The sequence below is a fragment of the Hippocampus zosterae genome, chromosome 21 (assembly GCF_025434085.1).
Source record: "Hippocampus zosterae strain Florida chromosome 21, ASM2543408v3, whole genome shotgun sequence".
NCBI classification, from domain to species: domain Eukaryota; kingdom Metazoa; phylum Chordata; class Actinopteri; order Syngnathiformes; family Syngnathidae; genus Hippocampus; species Hippocampus zosterae.
Genome location: NC_067471.1, coordinates 9,966,104 through 9,983,335, shown reverse-complemented (window position 1 = coordinate 9,983,335; position 17,232 = coordinate 9,966,104). Strand labels below are relative to the sequence as shown.

Here is a 17,232-nt window from a genome sequence, read left to right as displayed (position 1 = left end):
TGTTTTCAATATTCACTGTATTATTTATCAAGTAATAGGCGTAGACATACATTACCAGGGCGAGCATCGAGTGAAAACAGATTTGTTTTATTTTCAAAATTATCTTCAGTTGTTTTTAAACTCGCCTGTGTTTTCCGTCTTCCATATTCGTGAATTGATTTTTTTGGGGTGGGCAATTACAATAGGCAGCGAGCTTACTGTCCACTATTTCAATTGTTTTTCATTGATAAAATATTTGAATGAGATCCAGACAGTGCTACCGAGGAGAGGTTAAATCCATTTCAAGGCGGCTCAAGAGAAAGAGCGGTTGCTCGATTGCAACTTGACAGAGGGACCGAGCCGAGGTTTGAATCGCGAGCCAGAGGCAGGCTGCGCTCGCTCAAACGTCCACGCGAGGGCAGCATTCACTCGACGGACACTTGTTCAGTGGACGCCACGAGACACGACCGAGTGAAAATCGTCGACGAAGAAAATAGCGAGTGGGAAATGGCCGCCACTGCGTGGGGCGCTTGTTGCCATGGTTACTGCCGCTCGCGCTCAGAGGACGTCCCCGAAATCTTTCTTCGCTTCCGGGTTGGACGTGAGAGACGAAGACGTGCGCGACCGTCGCCGAATGCGGGTCTCGCAACGGCTACGCGTCCTCGCCGAGCTCGAGCCGTCCGTCTCTCTCGTCGAGTGCTCGCGCTCACGAAACAATGGCGGGCAAAGGCCGTATGACGAGGACGCCTTGTCACGATGGCTTTGCTTCAGCCCAAGAAACGAGTCGACGTGACGGGAAGAAGTTCAGCCGGCACGAATTGACGTCTACGCGACGCGACTCAACGCGACAATGACTTTGACATTTTTATTTGAGCTCGAAATAAATGTGGATCTATTTTTTTTTATTCTTCTCAATGGACCGATGCAAAATAAAGTACAAAACTCAAGACTTTTTTTCTTTTTGAGAGGGACAAAAGTTTGCCCGGCGCTGAGCCCAGCGCCTTTTTGGGGAAGCGGCGGGGCCAGGTGGAGTCTCACACGTCGGTCAGCATCTTGGCGCGGACGCAGTTGGCGGTCCGCAGGGCGGCCTCGCGCAAGTCGTCAATGCTGTTGTCGGAGGACTCGCCGAGCGGCGAGGAGGCGTCGTCCCGCTCGGCAGGCGAGTTGCGCCGGCTGAGCCGCAGCAGCTGCGCTTGCTCCTCGCCGTCCGTCTCGCGGTGGTAGAAGTAGTTGAAGTTGGAGACGATGACGGGCACGGGCAGCGCGATGGTCAGCACGCCGGCGATGGCGCAGAGCGAGCCCACGATCTTGCCGCCCACGGTGACGGGGTACATGTCGCCGTAGCCCACCGTGGTCATGGAGACCACCGCCCACCAGAAGGCGTCGGGGATGCTGGTGAAGTAGGACTCCTTCTCCTCGGCCTCGGCGAAGTAGACGGCGCTGGAGAAGAGGATGACGCCGATGAAGAGGAAGAAGATGAGCAGGCCCAGCTCGCGCATGCTGGCCTTGAGCGTCTGGCCCAGGATCTGCAGGCCCTTGGAGTGGCGCGACAGCTTGAAGATGCGGAAGACGCGCACCAGCCGGATGACGCGCAGGATGGCCAGCGAGGTGGCCTGCTCGCCCACCGCCTCGGCGTCAGGGTCCTCAGCCAGCTCGGTGCCCAGCGTGATGAAGTAGGGGATGATGGCCACCACGTCGATGGAGTTCATCATGTTGCGGAAGAAGGCCGTCTTGCTGGGGCAGGCGAAGAAGCGCACCAGGAGCTCGAAGGAGAACCAGATGATGCACAGGGTCTCCACCATGAAGAAAGGGTCGGAGAGGATGTCGCCGCGGCGGGCCGCCGTGCCGTTGTTGGCCACGGCCGCCGCCGCCCTCCGCCGTCCGCCGGCGTCCTCCTTCAGCTCGGGCAGCGTCTCCAGGCAGAAGATGACGATGGAGATGAGGATGACCGTGACGGACACGATGGCGATGCCCCGCGCCGGGCCCGAGCTCTCCGGGTGCTCGAAGAGCAGCCAGACCTGCCGGCGGAATTCCTCGTCGGGCAGGGGCCGCTCCTCCTCGCGGATGAAGCCCTCGTCCTCGCGAAACTTCTCCGTGGCCTCGGCGCCCAGCTGGTAAAACTTGATCTCCTCCGAGAACATGTCCAGCGGAACGTTGACGGGCCGCCGCAGCCGCCCGCCCGACTGGTAGTAGTAGAGGATGGCGTCGAAGCTGGGCCGGTTGCGGTCCAAGAAGTACTCGTTGCGTAGCGGGTCGAAGTAGCGCATCCTCTTCTCGGGGTTCCCCAGCAGCGTGTCCGGGAAGCGCGCCAAGGTCTTCAGCCGCGTCTCGAAGCGCAGCCCCGACACGTTGATGACCACGCGCTCGCGGCACTCGTGCCCGTCGCGCTCGTCCACCTGCGGGCGGCCGGGCGAGGCGGCGCTCTCGTCCGCGTTGTCGGCCGACGCCACCGTCATCCCGGCGGGAGAGGAACCGGGCCGCCGACCGGGAAACGAGAGCGGCGGGCCCCTACTGAGCCTCCATCGTCGCCGTCGACAACATCTCGGTGGCGTCACGGGCGGCGGCTCTGCCGGACGCGCTCGTCTTTCGGCGGGATGAAATATTCATGGCGCCGCGTCGTCGTCCGGGTGTCGCCTTCCCGCTCCCGCCGGCCCCGGCCGATGACGGAGCCGCGGGTCGCCCGCGCTGCGGCATCGGTGCCTCCTCGTCGTCCTGGGACCGGAGCGGGCGGCGCCGGGAGAAGACCGCTGAGAAGGAGAAGAAGGAGAAGGAGATCCTTTAGCGTAACGTGGCTCCGGGCAGCCTCGGCGGAAGCATACTGTGCTGGCGAAGAGGAGCGGGCGGGAGGGAGGGAGTGGGGAGGGCGGTGGGGGGTTTCGTCGCAATGCAGACATGCTTTCGGTGCCGGGGAGTTAGAGAGAGAGAGAACTGGAGGAACAGGCAAGCCCTCCAGAGAGAAAAGGCGGCGCAGAGACGCAAGCTCCTCCACTCCTCCTCCTTCCCGGCCTGGAAAAGAGGCGCACGGTTGCCATGGCAACGGCAAACACGCTCGCCCCCTTTTGCCCAGCTCGCCCGTCTGTTGTCGCCGACTTTTCAAGGAGCGCCAGCTAGCAACGCGCGGACACAAGCAGAGTTGAGAAATTTCACAAACAAACAAACAAATGGACATGAAAAAGTCTTTTTGTTGTTGTTGAAATGTGGAAGGAAAGCCGGCGTCAGAAGTCTCGAGCGGCCCCCCCGACAGCCATTGGACCAGTTTTGGGATTAGCTGGGAGTTGTCAGCTAATTGCACGTGTGGCCCAACGAAAACAACAATCTCGCCACGCGTGTTGTGATGCGTACAAAATGGCAGCTTGTTCCCACACGCTCCAATGACGTTGAGCTCGGCAGCTGTCGCGAGGACCCTTTCGGACCCCCCCCCCCCCACCCCCATTCATAAAGGCACAGAATGCTTATATAACAAACCACCTCATTCGTCGCGACTATTTTTAGCACGCGCGACCAATTTGTCCTTCAAGAGTGCAGGCGGGCTCTTCTCGGCAGCACGGCATTTTGGGGGCTACGAACGCGGCATGTAGCTAAGCTAACGGGACGCGCGTCTGCCCGATCTCAGTCGGCGGCTCTTTTTGCAGCGTGCTAAACAAACGGAGCTATGCTAAGCTAGGCTACGCTCAAGAGAAACCTTTGAAGCAATCGCAGAGGCCAGCCAGTCTTGAGCGAGAGAAAGGGTCAAAGCAAGGTCGCCGGAAGGTCAAGGTTAGCGTGGGCCAAGCTAACATGGGCGGCGCCCAGAAAGAATCATTGGCTGAGGCTTATATGAAGCATCGCTAAGGTTGGCGAGGGGACAAACGCGTCTTGTAAGCGACGCAAACGCTGAGCAGGGCAGCATGTGGAAAGCGAGGTGTCTCGTACTGGCATGAAATATTCACGTGCCGCCCCCCCACCCGCTAATTGGCATAAGGTAGCCGGGCGAAGAAAAAGGACGACGGCGCCGCCCGCCGGCTCGCGCGGCCCTCTGCAGCCGCGGTGCGAGCGGCCCGCGCGTGTTGCCATGGCGAGCGGCGCTCTGCCGAGCGAAGGGGACGCGCCAAAAGTCAGCCGCGCGCAAAACGACCGTTGCGCTCGTGACAAGACACGGCGACGTCACAACAAGAACAAGAAGCCCGACGGCTGGGACGACTGCCGCTTGCTTTTTGCCTACAGCCACTGAAATAGCAGGCCGTTGACTTGTCGTGTGCGTAAGTGAAATCTTCCCGCGGGCCTCCCACACACTCTGAAGGGTTGGGGGAAGGGGCGCCGATCACGCCTCGTGAGGAGCGCAGGGTGCCGATTGGCTGCGGCTTCCTGCGCTGCCATTTTCCACTCGAGCGCTCATCCAGCACACGGGCGGCACGTGCTAAGCTCACGGCCACGCGCTGGCAGGCTCCCCTCGCTCTTCTCCTCGTCTGCGAACCAAGATCAAGCGCGAGGGGGCGCCACCGAAAGCTCTCGACCGGCGCTCGGACAAAGACGTCGCCGCGGCTCGAAGGCCGCGCACGCACGATTGACGGATGCCATTTTTGCACTTGGTGTGTCTTTTCAGGAAGCGAGGCGGCCGCCGTGCGACGGCGCGCAGGCGACTCACATGAGGGCGAGCGTTACCTGTTGCCGCGGCGACCACCGCCATCCCATCCGGCGAGACTCGACGGGCCGCAGCTCCCACGTCCTGCGGCGAAACTGGCAAACGACGGGAGCGCTCCCTCGAGTACCGGGCCGTTCCATGACTTGCGATCGAGGATGCCCCGATGACACTTTGGGGAGTCCGAGGCACTTCTGAAAACAATCAAAGTCAACGTTTAGTCCATGAGGACAGCCTGATGGCGTTTGCTCCTGTCGGAAATTGCAAGTGATTAAAATGTCGTTTTTTCTCTAAAAAAAATTCTAGATAGAAATCTGGCGCGCCCTTCAAGCATCGGTATCGGCAGCGTTAACGGGCGGCCCGTACGATCAAACAAGGCCGCTATGGGCCCGTGACGGTTCCGCGGCATCGTTGCTCGCCCGGCGTCCAAATACGGTCGCGTCCGACGGCGAGCCGACACGTTTTCAAATGACGTCACGGCGAGCGTGTGATTTCTGACTGGACCTGAACTCACCGCCTGTCAACCCGAATTAAAGCCGTCTCGGGTCAGCTGGCCCCGCGGCACCCGCATACGCATCTCGCGTGTGGTGGAAAATGCGATTTGGAAAAAGGTCGTCCCGGTCGCCTCCTTTTGTGCGGATGCTTTTGCCCGTGGGCCACGACGGCGCACGTTGTTCTTGTCAAGTGTGTGTCCGTGTCCGTGGGGGGGTCGGGGGGGTTAGTGTTGGTTAATCAGAGGGCCGTATGCTGATCACGATCAGGGTGCCGCTGCCGCATGAGACGAGGAAAGGGGCTAAATATAGCATTCACGCTTTGTTTTCTTAATCCGACTGCTGGGCAAAGAAAGTAACCTTCTAAATAGGTCAGCGTGCGCGCGTGTGGCCACTGGACGTTTGGATGACTGAGCCCGTTTGAGGTCGCTCGCTCTTAAAGGGCCAGCGTGGACCAAGGGCCGAGTCCCAAGACGAGGACCAATTTCTGGAGTGAAGAAGTCGGCAAAAAGGCGGCTCGGCTAAGCCCGCGCGCGCGTCATCTTGTCCAATACGACGAGGGCACATTTGCACCAGTCCGACATTTTCCTTTTTTTCTTGCGCACTGAACTTCGACGGCGGGGACGCAAAGATGTTTGCCGAGTGAAAACGGCAAAAGACAAAACGGGGAAGGAAGGGAGCAAAGAGAGGGAAGGAGCGAGCCGCGCGCACGTCAGGGGGCGGGCGGCGGGGGCGGGGGGTGGGGGGCGGAGCGACGGCGTTCCTGCGACGTCCCGGCATTCCGGCCGCACTCCTGCCGGGGCTTCATCTCCGGCGCGTCGCCTTCCTCCTCCCGCATCTCTCGGGATGCCGGCGGGCTCCGGCAACAAGTGCGCGTGAGGAGCGAGGCGGCTAGGCAGCTAGGCAGGCTGTGCGGCGGGGAGGGGGGGGGGGGTCGCGGGCGTGCGACGGCCAACGGCGTGGCCATGGAGGTGGCTCTGGTGAACCTGCAGGAGAACGGAGGCGCCAACAACGCAGAGCAGCAGCAGCAGCAGCAGCTCCACTCGGCGCTCATGGACGACTTGGGCAAAGAAATGAACGCTCCTCTTCTTCATCATCATCATCATCATCAGCAGCAGCAGCAGCCTCCTCATCCTGCGTGGAAGATCAACGACATGAACAGCGCGCTGAGCTGCAGCGAGAACGCCATGGACGCGCTGCTGCGCGCCGACCACAGCCCGCACGTCTTTGACGACGAGCTCCCGGACCTGGACTTGGACTCGGACAGCAACGAGCGGGTGCTGATCAACATCGCCGGCCTGCGCTACGAGACGCAGCTGGGCACCCTCAACCAGTTCCCCGACACCCTGCTGGGCGACCCGGCCAAGAGGATCAAGTACTTTGACCCGCTGCGCAACGAGTACTTCTTGGACCGCAACCGGCCCAGCTTCGACGGCATCCTCTACTTCTACCAGTCGGGCGGCAAAATCCGCAGGCCCGTCAACGTGTCCATCGACGTCTTTGCCGACGAGATCCGCTTCTACCAGCTGGGCGAGGAGGCCATGGAGCGCTTCCGCGAGGACGAGGGATTCATCAGGGAGGAGGAGAAGCCGCTGCCGCGAAACGAGTTCCAGAAGCAGGTCGGTGCCCCCCCCCCCCAACCCCCCCGTGCTTTTCCTTCTTTCTTTTTGCCCGTCGTTGTTGTGCCAGCGTTGCGGCGGAGACTGAAAGAAATTGTTTTTGAAAACCAAACAAGCAACAGAGACGGTCCTCGTACTAAGAAGCGGCGCGGCCTCGTCGCTCGTCACAAGGGGGGTGGCCGGGGCGGGGGGCGCTTTGTCGGCCGGGGACTAAAGGCGTGGGCGTGGGCGGTGTGCGTCGGCAGGTGTGGCTGATCTTCGAGTACCCGGAGAGCTCCAGCCCGGCGCGCGGCATCGCCATCGTGTCGGTGCTGGTCATCACCATCTCCATCATCACCTTCTGCCTGGAGACGCTGCCCGAGTTCCGGGACGAGCGCGAGCTGCCGGCCGGCGGCCGCCACGACAACGGCACGGCGGCCCGGCCCTCGCTGACCTTCAGCGACCCCTTCTTCATCGTGGAGACCACCTGCGTCATCTGGTTCACCTTCGAGCTCTTTGTGCGCTTCTTCGCCTGCCCCAGCAAGTCCGAGTTCTCCAAGACGGTGATGAACATCATCGACATCATGTCCATCATGCCCTACTTCATCACGCTGGGCACCGAGCTGGCCGAGCAGGGCCAGGAGCACCCCAACGGCCAGCAGGCCATGTCGCTGGCCATCCTGCGCGTCATCCGTCTGGTGCGCGTCTTCCGCATCTTCAAGCTGTCGCGCCACTCCAAGGGCCTGCAGATCCTGGGCCAGACGCTCAAGGCCAGCATGCGCGAGCTGGGCCTGCTCATCTTCTTCCTCTTCATCGGCGTCATCCTCTTCTCCAGCGCCGTCTACTTCGCCGAGGCCGACGAGCCCGAGTCGCACTTCACCAGCATCCCCGACGCCTTCTGGTGGGCGGTGGTCACCATGACCACGGTGGGCTACGGCGACATGCGCCCCGTCACCGTGGGCGGCAAGATCGTGGGCTCGCTGTGCGCCATCGCCGGCGTGCTGACCATCGCGCTGCCCGTGCCCGTCATCGTCTCCAACTTCAACTACTTCTACCACCGCGAGACCGACCAGGACCAGTCCTCGCTCAAGGACGAGCCCCCCGAGGCCAAGGCCGCCGCCGCCGAGGGCACCAAAGAGCCGCCGCCGCCGTCGTCGGGGGCGCCCGCCGGGGCCAAGGGCGAGGTCAAGGACCTGAAAAGCTCGCTCTACGCCTTCTGCCTGGACACGCGGGAAACCGACTTGTAGGCGGGCCGGCGGGCGGACACGCACAAACTTGCATTTCCTCAACCCTTATCTGCCGCGCACCAGCCTGCGGGGAACACCCCCTCACCCCCTTCCTCTCAGGTTTCGTCTGGATCCAGGATCCGGACCCACGGGACTCGCACCAGGTCAGTGCACGCCTGGCAAATCGCGCCCTTTGTCATTCGCGGTGACGACGACGAGCAAAAACAAAGCGCAGAGGACGGCGCGGGTGTCCTCCAACGCTCGGCGCGGTGGCGTGCGGCGTCGCAGATTAGAAAACTTGAAAATAGCTGCTCAAAGCCGTGGAGCCACGGACGTCTCGTTTGGCCGCCGACGCTAAAACTGCGTTTAATCCCTCACTTTATTTCCATAATCTCCAGCGTGCGCACGCCATCCGTACAAACGCGCACCTACCCCAGCGCGCGCACAAAACTCCTCGGGGGGAGCGCGCACGCAGAAAGCGGAAGCCAGAGGAGACGGCGTCCGCTTCCTTCGTGCGACTCGTGAGGCGCTCTCGTCGGGGTTCGGGAAGCGGCGCTTGAGAGCGGGCCACCGGGGGGGGACGTTACGTAACGGGCGCACGTGTCGGCGGCGGCCTTCGGCTGCCGGCTCGCGACGCTGCGGGACCGACGCCGTTCGATGATGCCATCGCGGCGTGACATCACGGGCGGATGACATCAGCGAACCTCGGGGCCGCCTCGCAAATGGCAACCTGGCCCGCAACGGCGCTCTTATGTAAGCAAGCGCTCGAGCCTGGCGGCGGTCAAGAAATTAGCGCGCGCACGGCAATCATCCGCCCGTGCGTACACGACACAAACATCACATGCGCGCACAAAAAGGCCCGTGGCTGCTTGTGTTTGGGCTGCAACTGCCTGCAAGTGCGTGCTCGCTTTTGAGTGCGAATATGGCCGAGTGGCTGTGTGTGCTCGCGCTCTCTTAGTCATGCGGGTGTGCGTGTGTGTGTACGCAGACGCATCCACACGCATGCATGCACACCTGAACACATAAAGGGGGAGGAAACGAGTGTGTCATAATTAGCGAGCTTCCGTCACGTGGCCCGGCAGCGCCCCCTGGCAACAAAGGCGAGCGCTCACGCATCAACTCGGATAACGTCCGCGCCACTTTGTGTCCTGCTTTTCCGCTTCCCTGATCCTCTTCTTCCCGCCGCCTTTTATTGCACGCGCGATAGAAGGCGGCCACCTAAGCAACCCCCCGCCGGCGCACCACCACAACAACAACATGGACGTTTCAAAAGCGGCCACGCGCAAACCAGTGAAAGATCGGGAAGGGGGGCCCGCTCCTAACTTCCGCATCCGCGCGGAGATCGCTGGCGAAGCTTTTGAGGGAACTATTTAGGTGGGAGGCGGCGGGTCACGCCGGATTTGTCCCAGCGGGCCTCGCATATGCTGCGCGGGATTAAAGTGATCCCAAGTTAATGCCCCGGAGCGCGCAATCATTCATAACTGGCGCGGCGGTGGAGGCGGGCGGGCGGCCCGACGCACGCCGCCATCTGCCGCGACGCCGCGGATTAACTTCCAGGAAGATGGGCGGGGGGAGGGGCCAAAATAAGAGGGACCGGCCGAAAGGGAACGACACCGGCGCAGAGTCCGGTCGAGCCAAAGCGGCTCGTCCCGGAACCCCGTGAACGGCGGAAGCGACCGCGGCGTCCAAATTTGCTGCCGTTGCGCAACAAAATCGCCAAATCCTAAGCAGAAACATGCGCGGCCACGCGGAGCGCCGAGTCATGGGACCGCAGTCGCCATTACTCGCAGAAATCAGAACGTACGGCCGATCGTCGCGGAAGGGAGAGGACGGCCGAAATCCAAAGAGATTCGGAAAGCGGCGCCGAGTCGCGGCGACGGGGGAGGGTTCCTTTGAATGACGCGCGGTCGAGTCGAGCGCTCCGCGCGGCGCAGGGTCCAACGCGGAAGACGCTATTTTGGACAAAAGGTGTGCTTTGTTTGTGCCATCCCGCAGAGCGGATGACCTCGGAACCCCCGCCCGCCGCGCCCCCTCCGGACCCGTGTGCCTTTCGACCGATCGGCGAGGAGCAGGAAGAGGAGAACCGGATGGAGCGGCTTTTGAAAAACGTTTTCTGGAAAAGCCATACCACGTCGCATTGGAGGACCCCTGTGATTTGCAGACTCTTTGGATGCCGCGTGGCCTCCTCCTTTGCGCTTCCTGTTCCCGCACGACATCCCGAAAGGCGCTGCGAAAACGAGAAAGAAAAAACATATCAAATCAGCTCTTTTCACAAGAAAAGCACCGGCCGGCCGCATTTGAATCTCCAAACGGGTGGGGGTGGGGGGTGGGGGGGTGAGAAAAAGAAAACGGGTGCGTTTGAGTCATCTTGCTCTTCCCGTCGCCATTCCTATTTGTCTTTGGTCTTGTGGTGCGCATGCTCTCCCTGGTCAGTGCGAGACGCCCACGCATGTTTGGGCGCAGCGCTCCCACCCGGCCCGACGCGGTCCCTTTAATTGGTGGCTCCTTTCTCCGAACCCACTTATCGACGCTGCCAAATGGGTGCGAAAAAGCCAAACGTTTTTTGTGTCTGCGCGCGTGCGTATGTTCAAATATTTGTTGATTCTCGATTGAATAAAATCACTGCCTCATCCGCTCGTCGGTCTCTGTGCATTTCCCGGGGCGCGCCGCCAGAGGGAGCCATTCACAAGATTCCCCGTCCGCGACCCAACAGTCCATTGCACTCAACTAACTCTCCCTTCCGCTCGGACGCTCAAGACTTGAATGGAAGACAACGGAGGTTCTCTTTTGCCGGCAAATCCGGCCCCTGGAGCTTAACCAGCCGCGAGGAGAACAACAACAACAACAAAAAAAGGCTCAGGAGGGCTCGCACACTCACATCTACAGCCTCCAATAGATTGCAGTCAAATTTGATAGAGTACAAGATCACCTTGGAAACGAATTACGGCATTTACACGGAAATCGCGTCACTAACTCCCAAATTTTCGAGTTCACAAATTTCTTCCGGAGCCAATTAATTTCGTAGGTCGAGGTACCTCTGTATACAATAATCTAGTCGTCGTCTAGTCAAATGGGTACTGCGTCAAATCCTTACCTGGAGTGAAAATCAACCAACGTGAACCGCGAATTGCACTCTTTTCTATTCCTTTGTCGTCAACTCGAGCCTATTCCGCAGTCCTCAACAAAGACTCTTGTTTTACATTTTTTGTTGAATTCAACTACACGTGACTACTGCGTTTTCTATTCTGGCTTTTAAAATGATGTCACGGTACAATCACATGGTGTCAATTTGGAGAAAACGGTTCGGATTCAAAGTTGGATCGCGTGGAAAAGACTACAGCTCCCAGCATGCTTTGCGTTCGGAAAGCAATGTCGGCCATCTTAAAAGTAGCGGTGAAGAAAGATTGATGCGGTGAGCTCTTTTTAAAATTTTGATTTCGTTTTTGGGATAGATATAGCGATATCTTTTGAATTCTTCCACTGCGCGTGGTTTCTTTTCCCAAGCGCATCGACTGATGACTGAATCCGCGGGGCACGCCGCGCCCTCGGTGACCTTTCTCCCGCCACTAGCCCTCCTGAGCCTTTTGTTGTTGTTGTTGTTGTTGTTCTCCTCGCAGCTGGTTAAGCTCCGGGGGCCGGGTTTGCAAGCAAAAGAGCAGCTCGGAGAACCTGTGAGGCTACTCCCCCCGCAACCGGCTCCACTCGAGCAGTTGATTCACACGGTTGCGCCGGAAATCCTCCGAAAGCCGCCAGATGCTTTAGCTTCATTTAGCCACAAATGTAAAGAGTCCTCGAGTCGAGCGTCCGTCGGTCGACGTGTCGTCAGGCGCGGATTCTGACAGAATAATGTCAATTAGCTCCGCTTAACACCGCATGAAAACGCGTCTTGGAGCTCCCGGCTCGCCCGCCGGCGTGGGAATGGAATGACGTTAGCTTTTGTGGCTAACGGTAGCCGTTTGCGACAATGGCGCACGTCGAGCCGCCGGGCGCCAACTTTGAAGAGTTTGGGGCCCGAGCACAAGACGACGAACGACATTCCGAACCGCCGGGCAACTCACCTCGAAACTCGTTGGTGGGGGGTTCCGCTTGTTTTGGGAGCGCGCAAACCGCTGCCTTCGCTCGTCCGGTTGTCGAGCGAGTCAATCAAGCCACGCCCACCCTGTCACCTGACGATACGTGCGTCAGGTGAGACCCGCGCCGCCAGGTTGCTCACCAATCAGCGCCAGGGTACCTCCCGGGACAGCTGCCTCAACTGAAAACCATGACAAAAACTTGCTCGGGGTCTCCGCAAGTGGCGGCAATTTTGGGGGGGTCGCTTTCAAGAAAAATGGATCTTGTGGTACCTCAGAAAGATAAATGAGGTGGATGGGGTTGCGAGACTGCCTTGTGACGTCATGGTTCGAATGACAGATTGGTCATCAACAATCAAATGCAGAACAGAAAACTGAGTTACAGGGGTGGGGGGGGGGGGACCATTGAAAACTAGTCACACGTGGGTATTGAAAAAGTTCACATCATCTTTTTCGCCTCCCCCTCGTTCTCAGAACGCCTTTGCCTCGCCTGGCTCAGATAGCAGGCCGGGCTTAGTCTATTCGAGGTGCCGCTTTTGCCACGACAAAGTCGGCCTGACCTGATTTGCGGGGGCGCGGGGTTGTGGCAGGTGACACGGCGGCCATGTTTGGGGCTCACCGGAAGAAGTTCACGGAGGCGGGGCTGGAGGGCGACTATGCGGCCGACGAGTCGGGCGGCCTCTACTACGGCCAGCCGTCCGTCTTCCCGCCGCACCGCGCCGACAAAGACGTAAGCGGCGCCGTCGCTGACCTCGTCGACGCCGCCGGCGAGGTCAGCGGGATGCCTTTGTCTTTCAGATGATGACCTCATCCTCCGCCTCATCCCCGGGACAGCTGTCGCAGCTGGGAGCCAGTCTCTACGGACCTCAGAGTAAGTGCCCGGCACCCATCCCGCTTCAAGTCATCGAGGCGCGGACGGCGCCGCCTCCCGTCTGACGCAAAAAGCCACTCGGGCGCCCGGATTCGAACCCGGAACCTCTGGCCCAACTCCAATCAAGACGGCGATCGTTGTTTGCGGTGCCTTCAGGTGCGCTCGGCTTCCCCACGCGGGGCATCAACAGCGGCGCGGCGCCAGCGCCGCAGAGTCGAAGCGCGCTCGCTCAGTCGGCCGCCGCGCAGCTGAGCGGTCACGCCGTGCACACGCCGCCCTCGCCGAGCAGGTACGTCGCGACTCGCGAAAGGGAGGGGGCGGGCGGTGGATCTGACCCGGCGCCCGTCTCGGCAGGGGGATCCCGCCCTTGAACGGCCGCGGCGTCCTCAACCACAACCAGCAGGCGGGCGGCCTCGCGGGCCAGCCCGTCGGGGTGGGAGGAGAACGAGGGGGCGGGGCCGGGGGGAGGAGTCCCGGCGGGTCCTCGCCCAGCATCATCGGAATGCCCAAACAGTCGCGGCAAGCCTTCACCATCAACAGGTACCCCCGACCTTTGGCCCGTGACTCGGGAGGCCGCGTGACTAGCGTGACTAGCGTGACTAGCGTGCGCGTGTCCGTGTGCGCACCAGCATGTCAGGTTTCGGCGTAAGCAGGAATCCCGGATTCAACATCTTCAACGGCACAGGTAAAGCCCCCACCCCCACCCCCCCCACCCCGACGACAGACAAATGCGCCGCGATTTCAATGCCGACCGGCGTGGCGTTGGCAGACGGCAGCGAGAACGTGACGGGCCTGGACCTGTCGGATTTCCCGGCCCTGGCCGAGCGCAGCCGCAGGGACGCGGGCGCCAACCCGGCGCCGCTGCTCAACCCGCTGGCCGGGCGGGCGCCCTACGGTGAGTGAGCGCCGGCCGGCGTGTCATTTTGCCGAGCGGCGCCCGTGACGCCGCCGCCCCTCCCCGCAGTGGGCATGGTCACCAAGCCGTCCGGCGAGCAGCCGCAAGACTTCTCCATCCACAACGAGGATTTCCCAGCACTGCCGGGCCCAAATTACCAGACCAAAGACCCCGGCGGCGGCGGCGGCGACGACGGCAAAACGGTGACGCGCATGCGCCCGCGCCCGCGCCGCGCCGAGCCACTTCCCGGCGGCTGACTCTCATCTCCGCCTCGCAGAACCTCAGCTCTTCAGGTAAGCCCGCCTCCAACTCAGATGGTCCAAAGTTTCCGGGTGACAAAAGTTGTGTGTCGGCGAGCAGCAACAACCAGCACAAGAAGGGAATCCAGGTGCTCCCCGACGGTGAGAGGCGCAGGCCGCACGCACGCACGCGCACGCGATCCAATCCATCGCCGTCGATGTCCGCGTCTCATGCAGGGCGCGTGAGCAACATCCCGCCGGGAATGGTAACGGACCAGTTCGGCATGATCGGCCTGCTGACGTTCATCCGGGCGGCCGAGACGGACCCCGGCATGGTGCACTTGGCTCTGGGCTCCGACCTCACCACGCTGGGCCTCAACCTCAACTCTCCCGAGTACGACCAGGAGCCGCGCGTCCGGCCCTGCCGCCGCCGCCGCCGCCGCTCATCTTCTCTTGTCGCCCTCCAGGAACCTCTACCCCAAGTTTGCGTCTCCGTGGGCGTCGGCGCCGTGTCGGCCGCAGGACATCGGTGAGTCTGGCGCGCGGGTGAATGCGGGAGCTTCGGGAGCTTCGGGTCATTGGAGCTTGTCCTTTACCTTTCTCCCCGGCAGACTTTCACGTTCCGTCGGAATACTTGACCAACATCCACATCCGGGACAAGGTACGCTTGCCTGCGTGCGCCTGCGCCTGCCCGCGCCCGTCTTGACACTGTGCTGCCGTCCAGCTGGCCGCCATCAAGCTGTCTCGCTACGGCGAGGACCTCCTGTTTTACCTTTACTACATGAACGGCGGCGACCTGCTGCAGCTGCTGGCCGCCGTGGAGCTGTGAGAGCCGCACGCACGCGCCGGCGCGCTCCGCGCGCCGCACCCGGCGCCTCACCCTCCGTGCGTTAGCTTCAACAGGGACTGGCGTTACCACAAGGAGGAGCGCGTGTGGATCACGCGGGCGCCCGGCATGGAGCCCTCGCTCAAGACCAACGCCTACGAGAGGGGAACGTACTACTTCTTTGACTGCCTCAACTGGAGGAAGGTTGCCAAGGTAACGAGGCGCACGTACTGCCGCAAACGCGCGCACGGGCGCTCCGTCTAACGCCGCCCCTGCCGCCATCAGGAGTTCCACCTGGAATACGAGAAACTGGAAGAGCGACCTCACGTTCCCTCCACTTTCAACTACAACCCCGCCCAGCAGGCCTTCTGATTGGCCGCCCGCACCGCCCCGCCCCGGCCCGCCACCGCCCGTCTTTGAACTCGCATTTTCTTACCTGATCCCGACGGCGGCTCTCGCTCTCCCCCGACGGGGCGTCCGCCTCTCAGGAACAGCGAATGGACTTTGTAGCACCCTTTGACAATAAAAGACAAATGTAAGTACCAAGACGTCACGTGCTTTGGAGACGTCCGCGGAAAGCCCCCCCGAAGCCAGCTCGACTCCAACGGTGTACCGGTTTGTCCTCGAAAACCCGACCGGCGAGGGATTCGGCCGCACTGGTCACCGAGCGATGCAGAAGCGTTCTCGTTGACAGCCGCGGGCAACACGTTGTGCGAGTGACAAAGCTCAATACCGCGGAGCTCTTCACTCGCGTTTCCCTCTCGCGTGACATGCTGCCGTTCTACCGACGAGGACAAAGAGCGGACGAGTACGTGGACCTCAACCTGAAGATTCCCCCCAAAATCAAATAAATGGCCGTATGTTCAGGCGACGGGGCGAGTGCTCGTCCACTCTTGGTCACTCGTCAGACCATTTGGCACATGAGAAAATGATTGAAAAATCTCTGCATCCGAAGGAGGACAACTACCAGTGAGGCTAAAGGTGGGCATCTCGGTACTACGGGAAGAACCCAGGCGGCTCCGAGCGCGTCTTGCGTCAACTTTTTGTCTTGGAAGAGAGGATGTCCCCGCAATACTCTAAGCTTCCATAGGAGGGCGCCCTCCGAATCGGGTTGCCATGGAGGCAGCCTCCAGGGCACTGCTGCTCTCCATGACATGACCTCACCTGACCTGACCTGACTCAGAATGGCAGCTAGTGTTTTCATAGCGACAAGTTTTGTTTTGTTTTTTCATGGCAACAAATAAATATTCTGATCGTGAAAGTTGTCACATCATCTGTTGTCCGGTTTAATTCCTTTCTTTGGGTATTTCTTTTTACCGTCAAGCACTTTGAGAAGCCTTTGCTATGATAAGGTGCGGTCCAAATCAAGTTGAAATGAATTGAAGCACACACCCGGGGGCCGTGGTGACGAGGAGGAGAATGTGACGATAAACAAGTCTCGAATGGGGAACGATCTACTCGTTGGATCGGTAGAAAAACAGATCCAGCCGGACTGAAATAGTCCATTTCGTCATATTTTGCCGGTGCCTTGAAATCGAACGAGAGACGCGGCGTGACAGCCCACCCGCCCCTTCTCGTCGCCGTCACTTTTTCAAAAGGTTTCAAGCTTCTCGCGCCGTGTCACGTTAGCGACGGGTGTCTGCTCGTGTTTTGAGTCCGACGCGCAGCGAGAGGGCATCGCTTACCTGCAGGTCAAAAGCTTCCGGGGGACCCGGTGCGGCGTCCGGACGAGACCTTCGTCGTCTCCGTCGACTCCGAGTCCGTGTCGTCGGCGCCGCTGCAACTGGACCCGCGTCGGGCGTTCCTCCTCGCTCACTTCCCGACAACCAATCGGCGCGAATGCGCGCGACATTCAAGCCGAGGGAGGGTCCGCTTCTCCGCCGGTCCAACACGTGCGCTTCGCGTCGCCTTCAAACTTGCCAAAGCGCCTCGCGCAGCCGAGCGTGGCAACGTTTTCTTTTGGTTTGCCGTCTCACACGACACTCGAGCGTCACGTCGTCCGTTCTGAAGCCGGCGCGACGTTGTTTTGGCAGCTCTGCAGAGACGACGACCGACTGCCGACGTCGCCTCAGCGTCGACTCGGGTGACTTCCCGTTTGGTCTTTGGCTCCGCCTTCCTCCCGGAAGCCGCTCACTGCCAAATGTCAACCGAAATACTGAAAGAAATTAATGGTTGGATTAAATTGAAACGAAAAAGAAAAAGGCTTTGCCCCGTGTTGATTCATCTAGCACTCGATGGAAACTCCTTTCCCAAACTCCTCTTAGAAATGATCTCAAATCAAGACTCAAAAGTTGGCAGAAAAGGGAGTCGGTTTCGTTTTGCCCAAAGTCACGTGATTCCGATTCCTCGCAACTTTTCTGGGGCGCGACCAAAGTTTCGGGAAGCGCCGCCCAGGTAGTGGTAGTGCAGCCCTCATCCA

The 17,232-nt window shown here is 60.5% G+C and overlaps 4 protein-coding genes and 1 long non-coding RNA gene across 7 annotated transcripts; 3 read left to right on the top strand and 2 right to left on the bottom strand.

The window, feature by feature from the left end:
* Positions 1 to 142: 142 nt before the first annotated feature.
* kcna1b (potassium voltage-gated channel, shaker-related subfamily, member 1b) lies at positions 143 to 4,772 on the bottom strand. The gene is made up of 2 exons (XM_052055099.1): positions 4,621 to 4,772; positions 143 to 2,726 (listed from the first exon to the last, which is right to left on the bottom strand). Exon 2 carries the CDS (start codon positions 2,433 to 2,435, stop codon positions 1,014 to 1,016), a length of 1,422 nt encoding a protein of 473 aa, XP_051911059.1. The 5' UTR covers positions 2,436 to 2,726; positions 4,621 to 4,772; the 3' UTR covers positions 143 to 1,013.
* A 1,281-nt stretch (positions 4,773 to 6,053) lies between these two features.
* On the top strand, positions 6,054 to 7,831 carry LOC127594105 (potassium voltage-gated channel subfamily A member 5; the record flags this gene model as incomplete). Its single annotated transcript, XM_052056037.1, has 2 exons — positions 6,054 to 6,707; positions 6,953 to 7,831. Coding segments are annotated over exons 1-2 (1,533 nt in total), but the record flags the coding sequence as incomplete, so codon positions are not given.
* LOC127593571 (uncharacterized) lies at positions 7,826 to 17,228 on the bottom strand. Its single transcript, XM_052055116.1, has 3 exons — positions 16,499 to 17,228; positions 15,250 to 15,327; positions 7,826 to 10,139 (listed from the first exon to the last, which is right to left on the bottom strand). The coding sequence occupies exons 1-3, from the start codon at positions 16,663 to 16,665 to the stop codon at positions 9,347 to 9,349; spliced, it is 1,038 nt and encodes a 345-aa protein (XP_051911076.1). The 5' UTR covers positions 16,666 to 17,228; the 3' UTR covers positions 7,826 to 9,346.
* On the top strand, positions 7,923 to 10,544 carry LOC127593594 (uncharacterized). The gene is made up of 2 exons (XR_007960454.1): positions 7,923 to 8,076; positions 9,908 to 10,544. It is a non-coding gene; the product is annotated as an uncharacterized LOC127593594 (long non-coding RNA).
* LOC127593554 (CCR4-NOT transcription complex subunit 2-like) lies at positions 11,255 to 15,359 on the top strand. 3 transcript variants are annotated; one of them, XM_052055077.1, is made up of 15 exons: positions 11,255 to 11,324; positions 12,573 to 12,712; positions 12,781 to 12,853; positions 13,010 to 13,142; positions 13,208 to 13,393; positions 13,483 to 13,538; positions 13,623 to 13,748; positions 13,818 to 13,951; positions 14,026 to 14,149; positions 14,225 to 14,381; positions 14,455 to 14,516; positions 14,599 to 14,648; positions 14,712 to 14,812; positions 14,891 to 15,026; positions 15,099 to 15,359. In XM_052055077.1, exons 2-15 carry the CDS (start codon positions 12,587 to 12,589, stop codon positions 15,183 to 15,185), a joined length of 1,551 nt encoding a protein of 516 aa, XP_051911037.1. In that variant the 5' UTR covers positions 11,255 to 11,324; positions 12,573 to 12,586; the 3' UTR covers positions 15,186 to 15,359. The 3 variants fall into 3 exon arrangements, with proteins under 3 accessions (XP_051911037.1, XP_051911036.1, XP_051911035.1); XM_052055076.1 differs by having other exon boundaries at positions 14,882 to 15,026; XM_052055075.1 differs by having other exon boundaries at positions 13,483 to 13,748; positions 14,882 to 15,026.
* Positions 17,229 to 17,232: the final 4 nt, after the last annotated feature.

What these genes read in the sequence shown, in the direction of transcription:
- kcna1b (XM_052055099.1), bottom strand. Translation starts at nt 2,435, where the DNA reads ATGACGGTGGCGTCGGCCGACAACGCGGACGAGAGCGCCGCCTCGCCC.
- LOC127593554 (XM_052055075.1), top strand. Translation starts at nt 12,587, where the DNA reads ATGTTTGGGGCTCACCGGAAGAAGTTCACGGAGGCGGGGCTGGAGGGC. An exon ending in CTCAACCTCAACTCTCCCGA is followed by an intron (nt 14,382 to 14,454) that starts GTACGACCAGGA and finishes GTCGCCCTCCAG; the next exon opens with GAACCTCTACCCCAAGTTTG. An exon ending in ACTGGAGGAAGGTTGCCAAG is followed by an intron (nt 15,027 to 15,098) that starts GTAACGAGGCGC and finishes TGCCGCCATCAG; the next exon opens with GAGTTCCACCTGGAATACGA.
- LOC127593571 (XM_052055116.1), bottom strand. Translation starts at nt 16,665, where the DNA reads ATGTCGCGCGCATTCGCGCCGATTGGTTGTCGGGAAGTGAGCGAGGAG. An exon ending in CGGAAGCTTTTGACCTGCAG is followed by an intron (nt 15,328 to 16,498) that starts GTAAGCGATGCC and finishes TTATTGTCAAAG; the next exon opens with GGTGCTACAAAGTCCATTCG. An exon ending in AGAGCCGCCGTCGGGATCAG is followed by an intron (nt 10,140 to 15,249) that starts GTAAGAAAATGC and finishes TCGTTTTCGCAG; the next exon opens with CGCCTTTCGGGATGTCGTGC.